This window comes from Corvus cornix, chromosome 7 (genome assembly GCF_000738735.6).
Source record: "Corvus cornix cornix isolate S_Up_H32 chromosome 7, ASM73873v5, whole genome shotgun sequence".
In the NCBI taxonomy this organism is placed as follows: Eukaryota; Metazoa; Chordata; class Aves; order Passeriformes; family Corvidae; genus Corvus; species Corvus cornix.
The window spans coordinates 3,662,501-3,677,500 of record NC_046337.1 but is presented as its reverse complement, the minus strand read 5'-3'; the positions used below and the strand labels follow the sequence as shown (position 1 = coordinate 3,677,500).

At 39.6% G+C, this 15,000-nt stretch overlaps 1 protein-coding gene across 12 annotated transcripts in view; it reads right to left on the bottom strand.

The window, feature by feature from the left end:
- Positions 1 to 15,000, bottom strand: part of GTDC1 (glycosyltransferase like domain containing 1) — a 172,534-nt gene that overhangs the window by 16,291 nt on the left and 141,243 nt on the right. For all 12 annotated transcript variants that reach the window (XM_039554864.1, XM_039554862.1, XM_039554866.1 and 9 more), the window contains one exon: positions 1,503 to 1,612. In XM_039554864.1, coding sequence (XP_039410798.1) covers positions 1,503 to 1,612 — 110 coding nt within the window. The remainder of the gene's footprint in view (positions 1 to 1,502; positions 1,613 to 15,000) is intronic.

The window sequence follows — 15,000 nt, the reverse complement described above, 5'->3', positions numbered from 1 at the left end:
GCATTTATAATAATTGGAGGGAGCGGAAACGCAGTGCCAACAATTTATTAAAAAAAAAAACCCCAAACCTGCAAAACCCCTCCCACCTAGGTTTTCAATAAAGTGTGTGCAACAGGTTTTATTGGTGCTTGTTAGCAATGACCTGCATATGTCATTTGTATGAGCATGGCCCTATCAGATCCATGGTGATGAGACACATTTCACCATGTTGCCCCTTCTATAGACTCTATTTATACACGAGGATGAATGAATTGACAAGACAAGAGGTGCGGCATATAGATTTGATATACTGGCATAAATTTAGGATGATCTACATTATTCATAAGTACTGAAGCCACAAATGAGATATGTAACAACATCCAAAATGAGTGTCAATAGAATCTGTTCCTGCAGCGCACCATCGTATATTCCTATCTGTCACATATTCCTTAGAAATTTCTCCTTCTAAGAAATCTGGTGTGCTCAGTCTGGAAAGCAACGTTGCCTTGGGATCTGTGATAAGGCTTGCCTGGAAGAACAGGCTTTCAGAAAACTGTCTAAAAAGGAAGTGGACAGAAAACACGAAGAGTTTCCTGCTACTGAATTATTACCACTTTTTCCAACCCAGCTGTGTCTCAGTTGGGGACCCAAAAGTTATTTGGATCAGATCAACTTCTTGGTGTCTTAAAAATGGCAAAATCAAAACTAAACCAACTGATGTATCACCAGTCCAGCAGGCAACAGATATGACAGAACTGACAAATAAACTAATCCCCAGTCCATTTTTACAGACTGATGAGGCCAAGGGATAAAAGCCTACACTTTGGAAAACACACAAGAGCTGAAACATCGGATATTTTGACACTCACTTGTCATTAATGTACATTTTCAAAAGGTTTAATTTATTATAAGTGCACCCAGTACAGGATTTGATTATTCTCTTTATTGCCATAATATCTCAGGCACAAAGCTCTGTGCCTGAATAAAATCTATTTATTTTCCAGACAGGTGAAACTGTTCACTGAGTTGTGGTTCTGCAGAAGCCAAGAAATGGAAGGACCGTCCAAAAGAGTGGTATAAAAATATTAAAGATTAATGACCACTTTCATGCCAGATACAAACCAGAAGCTCTCCACAGCAGTCCTTAACCTCACGTTTGAGAGGGAACTAAGTGTTTTCACCTGCTAAAATCTCAGTCTGGATTTCAGATGAGTGACCTTGACCTGAAAGATTTTGTTTTCTATCCGAACCATCCAATCACTCACACCTATCTATTTAAATAAATACAGAAGTATTACTGAACCTCAAGTCATAAATAAGGTCTTGCTCTGCCAAGCAAAATAAAAAATGCTTACTATCTTTAATAACTTTAATTTCACAATGTATCAATATTATTTAGTTTCACAACTAGGAAGATTTTAAGCACATTCTTGCCACTAAGATAAAAAAATACATAAGTGAAAACTACTTCTGTAAGTATCTACTTTATGGTATCTTTTTATAAAGAAAAAAAGGAAAGGTACCTGGAATTTCACTGAAAGTCTCTCCAAGGACGGACACATAGAAAGGCAGGTCTTGCTCTTTCAGCTTCATCAGGACTTTAAAGAAAGTTTCAGGATCTTTGTCATGTTCCCTTAAAACAAACAGAACTTATCTCAGCATCATTTACATTTACTTGTGAAATTGTGGGAGTTTTTTTATTTATCAGAATGGTATGGCTCTTAAATTGTGCTTCTGGGGACTAAATGTATTCAAATAATTTCTCTCTTTGCTTATGGCTAAACATTTTCCTCGACACAGCACCGGGATCAAAACTCAGTTTCATCAGATTCTTCTCTCTTTCTTCCCTGTCTTCAAACAATGTGTTTACTCTTCAAATTATCAACTCTGAAAGTGAGAAGGACTGAGCACCCACCTGAAGGCAAAATCCTGTTAAAAAATGGGTAGGAAATAAAGATTTTGGGGTGTTTTTTTTCCCTGTCCAAAAAATATGTATATGACTTCCATTACAGTTAATCTTTTTTTTTTTTTTTTTAGGAGAAACAGGTTAATAAAAAACTTATCCTAAACCTACAGAATTTCTCAAACTGGAATTTTATGAATCCATGCTATACTCACGAAAAGCTTCCAAACCATTCAGTGCTTCAGGTAAAGAAAAGAACAAACTCCCGCAAGGCATTTTGTACCTTTAGAGTTTTAAGGAGTTAACTGAAAATTAAGACAGAATATAAGAAACTTGTACTTATTTATAATTTCAGGTGAAGATAACACTAAAGGTTTGTATGGGTATGAGGTATGACACTCACTGACATGAAATGCAAGTTAGGCTATCTAAAAATAAACTAAACCCCCAATTTTGAAAAGGTATCACAAATGATCTAAAAGTCCCAAATTCCTTAAGTTTTATTAAAAATTGAATAATTTCCCCACTCTAAGGTGAATATTGTATCTTGCATTTAATTACTCTGCTTTAAATTATTGTATTCTAACAGATGTGCACCATATGCCTTTAAAATATTTTGGTTTTATTTATTATTTAGAAAATTCCACCGTTTTCCTTCCTGTATTAAGGGAAAAATCTATATCTCAGCTGTCCTGGTGTCTTTCTTCACAGAGTAATTTTGTAGAATGAAATCTGTACGTCTCTCACACAACTATATGAAAGATTAATAATTATATCATTCAGGAAATCTGAAGCCAAATGACATCTGCAGCTCTACATGTGTTAATTTCTCATTCAGTCAATATTTTTGGTTTAGGGAATTAAAATAAATTAATCTTATAATTAATGTGACTTCCCTAGGCTAAGAAACCTCCAAGAATGAGTCTTCAGAATTCGTTGCATTTTCTTAAAATAAAGCCAGACAAGAATCACTTTAAGAAGTCCTCCATCCTCCCAATTTGTTTTGTTCCCAATAATAAGGAGGAATGCAACTGCATAAGCCTCGTAACTTGTTTCACATCTGTGAACCAGGAGTTTCCACGGCGATTCCAGTAACCGAAGTGGATGCGAGCACTGGTTTGCAGAGTGGATCCCAGATCCCAGATCTTTGCCTATTAGTTTGCTGCATCCTCACACTTAAAAGAGCCACCTGTTTCTGGTAGGTAACTTCTGTGCAGAAACTTTTGCCAGTATTTAGTTCCCTCCAAATGCCCAGCTCAAAGAGCCAACATGGGATTGCACGGATTCGGATTTGGCTGGAAGAGAACATCCCCATTATGAATGCTCGCAAGGAAAACTGCTACAATGCTGGGAGTTGGTGTAATTCATGACAGAATTTCCCCTGAGCCTCAGTTTCCCCTGGACAGGCTTTTGTGGGTGCTTTGTAAGTGATGCCACGAGCCCACCCTGGCTCAGCTCATCCCGACGGACCGGCGCATCCCCGCGCGCGGAGCCGGCAGACTCGACAGCCACGACGCTGACAGGGATCTTTCCAAGCTCTTCACAGCCCCGCTATCAGCTTCACAGTCACAAAAAGTCCTTCCAGCAAAGGATATGCTTTCCCTCTCGCTTTCCAGAAGAGACCAGGGGTCCCAGAGGCAGCCAAAAGTGGAGGATGCTGTTGGAGCCACATTGTCAAGGAGCTGGCAGGAGAACACGGAGCCTTACAGCTCGGCGAAGCCACATAAGCTGCACATATTTAGGAAAACTGATAGGAATTGGAAGTTGCAGCTTTGTTTAATAGGTGGGGAAGAACAGAAGGAAAATTTGGCACCCAGAAGGAATGCTGAAAGGGGAAACGTTTCCTCTGCACTGGAGCCTCTCTTGCGGGTTTTCTGCTGTAGGTGAACCTCCTTCCATCCTCCCCTATAAAATGTTTCCCTTTTAGGTGATACTCCCAGCTTTTAATGACATGTTTTGTGAACCTTGTAGCTTTTCTATTTGGGAGCTCATCTTAATTGATTTTTTCAGTTCCTGTGACTTCTCCACACCACAGCCATTTTATTTTCAGTTAAGACCTCCAGAAACCTTCTGGCCCATGCACCTAGAGACTGCAGTGTATTATTATTCTTGCAGGATACTAAAGGTATTAGCTGCTCCTGGTAGAAAGAAATAAATAGTAAAAGACCACCCCTTTGCTGCACCAAAAAGGAGAGAGCTCTGTTTCTTGGCTGACATGGAGAAAATCATATACAATCCAGTCTGCCTTACTCAGCAACAACTGCTAAACACACCAGATTGCCATAGCAGTGATCGTGGAAAAAGATGAACACAATATGGAATGTCTGTTCTGTAAAGATCTGCTCAAAATGATGTGCACTTTTGGCTGCATCTGTTGCATTTTTGAGCTTTATTAAACAGTATTAATTATATATACTCCATTTCCTGAAGAAGAACTGCAAAACAGTATAAAAGCCTGATATTAAAATGCAAACTTTTCTTTTAAGATATTATGTTTGGGGAAAAATCAAGCTAATGTGACTCCAGGGTCTGGCTTTGTTGTTTAGTTGAGATATTTGAAACGCTTTTGTATTTTCACTTGATTTGATATGCATCTGGTAAAGGAAAAGTAAGAACTGGGCATGATATGAAGATGCTCTCAATTTCATCCTAAGAACATGAAAACATCAGAATGACCAAACTCCAGCTGTAATGCCACAAAACAGGCACAGACACCACACCTACACTCAGATTCGAGAGCTCTGCCTTGGAGACATTCAATCTCCATATTCAAATATTACACAGCTACATTTTTTTACCAAGGATTTTTTATTATTGAGTCTAACCCACATTTTTAGACAGACATCTGAAGTCTCTCTTAAGAATTGGCTGAGGTTTAGTGACCTAGGTAGGGGGATGCGGCCCAGGGTACATCCTGATTTAGCGACTTCCCTTTGTAACCTGATATAAAACCTTGAGGAATGTCCCTGACTGGGAAATGGGAGCGTGGTGGGAGCAGCAGCACCACTGCTGAACCTCCATTATCTCTGCCTTAGATTTCCTGCTCATAAAATGGGTGTGACGATATTATTTTTTCACCACAGAAGGATGCTGTCAGGATTAACTGATGGCTTGACATCCCACTTTCAGCCTAAATGATTTCAAAAAGCAACTTCATAGGACTACGATGATGCTCCTCCATACAATCAATGGCAACATTCTCCAAAACACCCTCCTGCTCTTCAGGGGTTTTGGGAATTCAGCCTGAGCCCTCAAGCCTTACCCATTCCTGGGACTGGAGGCAGAGGATTTGGAGACCACCTAAACAGGAGTTGTTCTCACTCACATCCCTGACAAGTGATGTGAAACATATTATTAAAAAAAAAAAAAAGAAATAGCAGAATTTGGCCCTTACATTATTCAATGAATATTCATCTCTTGAATTTGGGTGAAATTCAGTAGGAGACCCATATGGTCTTCTCTGACTTTAGTTTAATTTTTTAAGTATATGTAAACTTATCCTACATGGTGATAATGGCAGTTATTTAGGATTTGGAGGAAGGTACATCTAGCAATGCAATTAGAAAGTGGAAGAGTTGTGGAAAAGCAGCAGGACTTGCTCAAAGGGGGAAAATAAATGCAATCTATTAAAAAATATATTTAAAAATATATTAAAACCTGGGGTTAATGCATTTATCAGTTACAAAAAAGTGCAAAAGCAGGGGAGAAAGTCTTAATATTTGAGAAAATATTGCATAAAGGCCATGTAATGCTTGTGAAAGCCACAGCCCTGTGGTGGCATCTCCGTGAACGACAGACTCATTTAGGCTGGAAAGGACTTTGAAGACCATCAAGTCGCACCATTAAGGTGCTACACATTCTGAAAGGGTTACAAATAAGCCGAGCTAAAAGCAATATTAAAAGGGTTGACCTTAATCTTCTTAGGACACTTAGCATGGGAGATTTCCAGTGGGAGAGAATCCCAAATTGTGAGGGCATGCAGTAATATTTCACTTTGTACAGAGCCTTAAATCCAATCACACTGGCTGCATCCCCTTCTGCCTCCCCATTCCCCAAAATCACCTGCACGTCAGATGGGCAAAGGTGGGAAATGGCACAAAATCCTCAGAAGTTGAAGCAGCACTTTATTTTATATTTTTAAAAATTTGTTAGGACACATAGCAAGAGGTAAAAGATGGATTTCTGCCTGTCTACAATGATTGCTAGAAAATAGCTGTTAAAATAGGCCACTGAAGAATCACTCTATTGATGAAGCTGGGCAGCAATCCGGGAGATCAAGGACTGGTGAGCCAAGAGACATCCTGGGAGAAAAGAAGGGGACAGGGAAAAGGCATGGAAAAGGCATGGCTGGAGCAGAGCATGGAGAACGTGTGAGGGGCTGGGCAAGTCCACGCGCAAACAATCAGTAATTAAAAATAAAGGAAATGATGTTTCCAAGACACAGACCTTGATGTGGGTGACTGAGTTTTGGGAAAGTGAAAAAATGAGTGAGTTTGGCAGCAAACAGGACAGACACAACAGGCAAAGCAATTCAAAGGGGAGAAGAACTACAAGAAGAGAAAAAAATATAAAAAATATAAATATTTCTGGTGAAAACTAAAAAAAGTATGGCATATCCAAACCCAGGGAGGAAAACATAAATACAGGGTAAATAGAAGACCTACACACACCCTACAGAACTAAAACCAAGGCTCCACTTCATCCAAACCTAATCTAAGGAATAATATCAGGGATTTTTTTCACTCCATTATACTGTGCACTGTATTACACTTTGATATTTCACATTAAACTTTGAGCTCAGAAAAATTTGAATACAGGTTTATTATAATCAAATAATGTAAGATTATTGTTTTGTGGCTACACTTCTACTTTATTTAATGTTAAATAAAGTAGAAGAGTAGCCACAAAAGATAAACCTGGACTTCAAAACAGAGAAGTGCAGAATTCTGGTCTTTTCCTGACACTGATTTCCCACAAGACAGCTCTGCCCAGGTTTCCCCATCTGCAAGATATGGTCTTAGAGGAGTTTTCATTTAGAGAAATATGGTGAGAATCACAGTCAGTAAATACTTGAGGAGAATAATATTCTTCTTAAAGTAAGAGGACTCATGTTACAAGCCTATTCAATATATCAAATTAAATACATTCTAGTAATTATTTTCACAGAGGACAGAAGACTTTCCTAAATCAAATACATTTTCTATGTTCAGATTAGGAGGGGAAAAAAAAGGAGGACAAAAAAAAATTAAAATTCTAATATCAAATTCTGGTAACAATGTTCATGATAACTGCAAAAGAGGAAATATTACTGCCAGGAAAGTGCAATTAGAAAAGAAACAGGGAAAAAAGAAGTAACTATGAAAATGCAAACATGAAGCAAAAGTTAATTGCTTTCCATTTATTAAATTTATCACAGTATTTTTCCATCTTTTTATATTTCCAGGATGAGGTTGAGGTAGACTGTAAATATGTAGTTAAATCCAGTGAGTTTTCTTTTTCAGCTGATCTGCTCTACAAAATATCTTTGCTGTAATTGTGCCGCTAAACATTGCCTGGCATCATCAGCATCAAAAGTTACCACAATATCTAATACCCCCTCAGTTCACAGAAAATGGAGTCAAGTAGAAGAAAATGTTTCTGCGTGAAGAAGGACCCTACAGAATAAATTTTAACTGGAAATTTGTAGGTCCTATAAGCAAAAAAGGGTCCTGATCCTTGCCTGTGCTTTCGGAACACCTCTGCAAGCCAAGGAATTAAAAAATGGCACTGGAGAGGCAAAAAGCAGCCAAATAGTACTGGCAAATACAGTGTTTTATTTTCTATTAGAGCCCATGACGTATTTACTGTGAGGAGTGTGTATTTTACCCTCTGATTTGTTCAAATTGCTGGCCTGAGAAAAATGGGTGGCATTTTGCTTTCGCTGGAAAAGCATTTTCTCCTATCTCCTGTTATCTACAAGAGATTCATAAAAAAGAAACAAGAAAGAACCTTGGGAGTTTATTGTTTAGATTCTTCTTCTCCCCTCACAACTCGTGAAGAAAAAACTCAAAATAAATTATTGCACGTCCCCTAACCAAAGAAACCTCAGGATCAGCATCAGTCATGGAGCCTCCTGCTTATTTCCTAAAGGGAGATTAAGCTCTGAAGACAAAGACCAGCATTTGGTCTCAGTTACCTTGGTGTAAAAATCAATGCACTTTCATTCCAGTGCCTTTCATTTCTTTTACTCCAGCTTGGCCAGCCTGGCTGTTCCCAAGTAGAGGATTCAGATAGAAAACAAAAACCATTTTATTTCAATTTGCAACAAAACCCTGTAACTGCTATCCCAAAGAGTTTATTTAAAAAAAAAACAAAAAACAAACAACTTCCTTTAGTGTTCCAAAGGTAACATAAGAAAAGGTCTTTCTGTTGTTGGGATGACATAAAATATCTGAGTGACACTGACAGCCCTGCTAACCATACACAACATATCCTACTGCAATTCAACTATAAAATACTGTAAAAAAGTCATGTATGGCAAACATAAGATGGTTATGAATACAGTAATAAGTAGATAACAGTCTACTCAAGTGGTTCCTTGAAAGAACAGAAAAGGTATATAAATTTATATATAAATTACTACACAAAAACTGTTTTACTACAGATTTTCCTGGGAATGGTGACCCCACCATACAAGACCCTGTGGCCCCTCTCTGATTTCCATGATGGATCCATTGCAACTACTTAAAACTCCACCAGATGCCCTGCTTGGGTCAGAAAGTGCATCCTGGTCTTTACTGAGTAATACCCCAAGAGGAATTAGCTCAGGTGCCCAAGATAACTCATCCTTTTGGGATCTCCAAGGAAGAAGCTTCCAATCAGGAACTTTCTTGGCACCAAGGCTTGAAACTCATTATTCAACAAGATTAAAGTAACTCCAAATCTCACTGCTTTCAGAATGAGGAATCCACTCATTGCATTGAATCAGGTTTTGCACAGACAAAGCTGAGAAAAAGCAGAGATTAGAGGACACAGGGAGGGGGGGGGAAGAAAAGCATGAAAATATGGAAAAAAGGAGAGCAGGGAGAACAAGGGAAAGAGAAGAGAGTTGAACAGTTGCAGGGCAGTAAGAAGAGGAAACTAATTAAAAAGAGCTTTGAAGAAAGAAACATAACCCTCCTATTACTGGTGGAAAAAAAGGAGGAATATTAGATCACTTGCTTATGAAATACTTGATTTTTGTCTCTTGAAGGTTATTCCCATACTTTGGTCCAGGGTGCTGTGACTTACAAAGGGGGCTGGTGGCACCATCTGCTAAGTTTGCCCAGGACTTTGTATTACAAAACCTCTTCTGTCCTTGCCTATGATGTTTCCCCAAACTGAGGCTTATCTTGGACTATAATCTTCTAGAAGAATCCTGTCCAAAGTTTTCCAGAACATATGAAGAACAAGATGAAAAAAAAAAAAGCACAAACACAAAACTACCTACTAAAACTGCAAACTGTATCTTGGATATGTTGCAGAAGGTTCCTTGCAGAGACAGCGAGTGAAGTGATGGAGACAAGGAACTAGAGAAGAGTGAGATGAAAATTTGCTGCACAAGACTTTGTGTGAGGAGATGCCCAGGGAACTGAGCCTGGCTAAGAGAGAAGGATGAGGTTTGAAAGGCCAAAACCGAATTAGGTGAATGGAGTAGAAAAGGGTTGCTTTGAGAGCCATAGGTGGAAAAGCCTTGAGAGCACTCCTCAACCCCATTGTTCACATGTGCTTCTGCTCAAAGACTTGGGTTTCACAACCATACAGGAGAAAAAAAAAAAAAAAACAAAAACATAAAATGGATTTCCTGTCCTGAGAAAAGGGAGAACCAAGCTTACTGGAGCTGTTAGGGCAAACTGTGATGCATCTGTTCCAAACTTAAACATTCTTCAGCTGTCCAGGTGATGCACTTGTAGCCTTACGTTAACTCAAAATCAGTTTTTCAACCACGGCGAAAGCATTTATTGTAACAGGCTCCAGAGGGTGGCACTAAAGTGGCCAAAGCATCTGGATAGCACAGAGGGAATCACAGCACCACAGAATCATGGAATGGTTTGGGTGGGAAGGGACTTTAGAATTCATCTTGTCCCTGCCATGGGCAGGGACACCTCCCACAAGACCACGTTGCTTCAAGCCCTGTCCAACTGGGCTTTGAAGGAAAGTTTCTGTGTGCAGGGTTTCAGGCTGAGTATCATTTAAAATTTTAATTATATTTAAGAAAACAGGTGCATCAGAGTGTAAAACCGTCCCATGCAGCTGAAAACCACTTGTGGGGCTTGTATTTTGCTTTTGTTTCAGTGAACAGTGCTCCTACAATGGATCACTACATGCAGCCCAGGTAAGCTGCTGCTTCAACCTTGACTTCACAGGAATGGAGAAAGGCTTTACACCAAACTGCCCTAAATGCAATAAGAAGCAGAATTGGGCCACAGAGCTTAAATACAGAAAAGAAAGTAGAGTGCTTAGTAGAAGTGAAAGAACCAAGTGTATTTGGAGAAGCAGTGAGTAAAAAAATAAGTATCATTTTAATACAATTTTTTTTTCAGCCTATTAAGTTCTCCAGTATCAGAATGAAGCCTGCTAAAAGTTAGTAAATAAAAGCTTTCAGGAGAGCTTTATTAAATCACTTATGACTTATCAAGTTAAAACTCCCACTCAGATACCTTAATAAAACTTTCAGAGAATATATTTAATTTTCCTGGAAATCAGAAGCCAATTACTAACTACAGGAGTTACTGTTGGCTATGCCACTGATCAGCTTCCTGTAAATAGAATATTTGCCAACAACTTGAATTAGTTCTCTAAAGTTTCGGTTTCTGAAGGTCAAATAACTATGTAACTGCTTAATAAAGAAGCAAAGAAGTACCTCTAAATATCTCCAAGCTCTGATGGGCTTATATTCTGCTCCTTAGGTGAGGTATTAGCAAAGCTTATTTATTTTCATTTCCAAGGCTTTTATTTGCTCATTCCCTTGTGGTAAAGCTGATTTCCATGATGATTCCCTTCTTAATTTTAATACCCTTTTTACTCATCATATAGACATAAGAATTTTCCATAAAATAATGAAACCCTTCCAAAGGAAATGAAGACAACTAGAAGAGGAAAGTAAACTACAGCTTACTTCTTTTTTTTTTCCTTTCCCAATTAATTGATCCACTGTCATATGCATATATGAAAGATTTTTTTTTTAATGAAAGGAAAATAAGGTTAATTAACATAAAACCCCTCACTCCTTGAGATGTTGAATTTTGTATTTTATCCATGCTGCCTTAAGTGCCTTGATTTCCCAGTAATGACCTAGTTCTCCTAATGAGTAACATTAACCCCTGGCTGTAGCTGTCCAGGACTTAATTGTCAACTGGAGCTGAAATAGGAGAGTGTGCCGATCAGCAGGTATGTGGTATATTAACTCATGTCATTTCAGACCCTAATAAATAAATCTGTTGCTAAGGCAACAGGAACATCAGCTGTATCACTTTTTTCTTCCCCCCCTCCCTTTTTAAAGGAAACTGCCTTTCACACTGAGCTTTTAAAAAAAGGAAATTAACTACATGTAACCATAATTAGAAGAAACATCGTTTCTCATCTCAGAAACATATCTACATTAATGAAAAAAGGCATTCAAAAAGAGGGCTGCTTTCTGCTGTGACCAGGGTAACTGAAATTATTTCCCTCGACTGAGGGAATGCGATTTGAAGGATACATTTGAGTGGGAAGAGATCACAAAATATCTCAGCTTTGTATTTCTGAGATAGTTCCCCTCTCCTTTCGTACACTGCTGATGCCAACGGAGCAAACATTGCTTCGACGATCATCAGGAGCCCAGGCAATTGAAACCAGGGGAGAAAAAACACCACTCAAACCCAAACACCTTCACTGCCCTCTGTGGATCTTTCTGTAAGATTGGCAAACATGCGATTTTTTGGAAAGCTAAAAGATCAGAGAATCACAGAATCCTTTAGGCCAGAAAAGCCCCCAAAAGCCATTGAGCCCAACCGTTCCCCCAGCACTGTCAAAGCCACCACTAACCCCTGTCCCCAAGGGCCACACCCACACAGCTTTTAAATCCCTCCAGGGATGGGGACTCCACCACTGCCCTGGGCAGCTGTGCCAGAGATTGACAGCCCTTTGGGTGAGGATTTTTTTCCTAATATCCAACCTAAACCTCCCTGGCACAACTTGGGGCCGTTTCCTCTTGCGGTGTCTCAGTGCCTCACAGGTGAATATCACAGCCCCCACTTAGTTCCTGCCATTCTATCTCACATGAAGTGTTTGTCTTAAAATTTTCAAACCTGGAGCTTTTTGTTTAGTTTGTAAGTACAAGATGGTATTTCTGAGTCTCCAGTTACCCACATCTCAACCAGAGAGCAGGTAGGAAGGAAACTAAGATGCTCAGAAGCCCAGTTATCACTCTTGAAACACTTGAGGCTCTGCCTTTACTATAAACACAACAAACTACTCAAAATTCTATCTGGCTTCTCAGCTGAAGAATGCAAAGGATCTTTTTTTGCCGTTATCAAAATTAGAGATGTTTTCTCCTCTGGACTATAAGCTGCCTATAGCCCTTTGAGAAAACATATTGTAAGAATGAGGAAAAAATTGATGCTGAGATTTCCACTATAGCAGAACTTTCACACCTTCAGCACATGCTGGACTTTTTTACAAGCTCTTAAAAACAGTGATCAAGGAATAACACATCTTCCACTGGAAGGCCTCAGTGCCCCAAACTCCCCTGCTGCAGGAAGACATTTCAAGATTAGACATCACTGCATGAACAGTCAGAGAATGGGCACTTCCAAACTGCCTTTCCATTTAAGGCTGAACTTCTGAGATTATTTCATTAACTTTTTCATTTATTTGTTTGAGTCCCCATCCCTGGAGGGATTTAAAAGCCATGTGGATCTGGCACTTGGGGACATGGCTTAGTGGTGGGCTTGGCAGTGCTGGGGGAATGGTTGGACTTGATGATCCTCATGAGGTCTTTTCCAACCTAAATCACTCAGTGACTCTAAAGAAGCAGTATCTGCTCCCAAACTTAACTCCAGCTTGCATGAATGTGAAGTTAAACTGTTTTCAAGAATGCAAAAAGGAAGGGTGCCAGCCTCTACATGAATGTGTCCACATGTTCAGGGCAGAGATTCATCCACCACATGCCATCAGCATCACTGCTCCGGTGACCGTCATTTTCTTAGGCACTACTCAAAAGTTCCCATTTTGAACTCATTATTTTACATTCTATGGGCTTTTTATCCCACCTGGTACCTTCTAGTTAGCACTGTACAAACACTTGTATTTTAAGCCTTTGTCTTCAGTCTGCCTTATTTATTCACTGCATCTACTTGTTCTCTGCAGGCTGTTCACAACATTGAGGATGCCTGTTGAGCCTAATGGCATTTCTGGGTACTCAAAGGTGATTTCTAGATGGATTTCTGTCCTGTTTTGCTGTCTTGGCACACCTGCATCTTGATGGGATAAGCTTTGGTCCAAAATATTCAACACTGTGAGGAAAATACGAGTCACTGTATTCTCAAGTGTCTCCATAGGAAATAGTTTTCAATCATGAGTTCAAACAGTGACTACAGATCTTGTATTGTGCTGCCAAGAGGAACAAGTTACAATTCAGTACTTGTTTTTAATGTATATACAAAAAATATGCTATATATTAATTATCTACTATAATTATTCCGGTTTGGCCAAATTTAGAAATACATCCTCTGAGAGAAGGCAGGCTACAACCACCCCTCCCCCACCAGGTTCGGGAAAAATGAATTTTCCTTGGAGGAAAGTGAAAGAGATAAAAAACTATTTATTTAACAAACACACAGGAAAAGGATAATAATGCTAAATGATAAAACCTCCCGCTCTGCTGAGAGAAACCTGGGGGAAAATTCAGAGTCCTTCCGTAGATCTCTCTCCCCCTCCTTGGAGCTGGGATGGGGTGGTGGGCCCACCTCCAGAGCCAAGGCCTCAGTGGAAAGTCCTCCCAATGTATTCTGATGTTGAAACCATCCAGCAAAGAGAAAAGGAAAAAAACAAAGTCCCAGGAAAACAAAAGTTCAACTCTCCGGAGGAAAAGGAGCTGAGGAAAAAAACTGCCGAAAGCTGGCTGGAAAGAAAAGCAAGCAGGGTGCTTCCCTTCCCTCTCGCTCTCCTGCCACAGCTGAAAAAGAGTCTCTATCTCTGTGTGACCTTGAACAAGCTGCAAACTGCTTTGAAAAAGTTTTGCTCAGTTTTGTCCTCCTCCCTCTCAGGCTCAGTTTAGAGGCATAGAAAGGCACAAAGTTAATTTCTGGGCATAGGGCAGCGATATGAGATACACATCATAAAGTCACCCCAAGACAATAATATATATTATATATTTATAAAATAAATACAAAATACTTTTAAAAATCCCTTTCCAGGCTTCTCTCTCTTGCAGCTTGCAGAGGACTTGTGCTCAGCTCACTGATGAAGAGCTGCCCCATCACAGAAGGCACAACACTTCTTGTCCCCATCTGGGACAAGCCCTTTCCAGGCACTTCCTGCTAGTGAAGTGGACCAGAGCCTCATGTTGGGCAGCCACAAGTTGGTACAGCACAACCTGTCCTCCATGCACTCATTTCTTCATGATACTCCACATTAAAACCAGATAACTGGGCACAGGACTATCTCTGAACACACCGGTTCCCCTTAGACCAGAAATCTTTAGATAATTTTTACAATCTAGATATGGGTTTTTTTTTTCTTCCTTCTGAATTTACTCATCATGACTTCCACCACTGTTCCTCCTGTTCCCATATCTCCTGCCCCATATCCTTCCCCACGCTCTTGTCACACACTGGTAGGTTTGTTATAAGATAATGGCCTTATCCGATCTTCCATGTGAATTGACAGCAGCTATTTGTTTGCATGTGTGTGTAAATTCTTGCAGATTCCCCATGTGATCTTTTATCACACCCATGCAATTAGGGCAAGAAGAATTGATTTCTGTCAACTTTCTCTTACCAAATCTTTAACTGCTTAGATGATACAGAACACACAGGGAAAAAGAAAAAGCATAAGGTTTGGGTGAATGAGAGGGAAGAATGGATGTATAAATGCTGGTGGGGGGGTTTTGGGGGAGA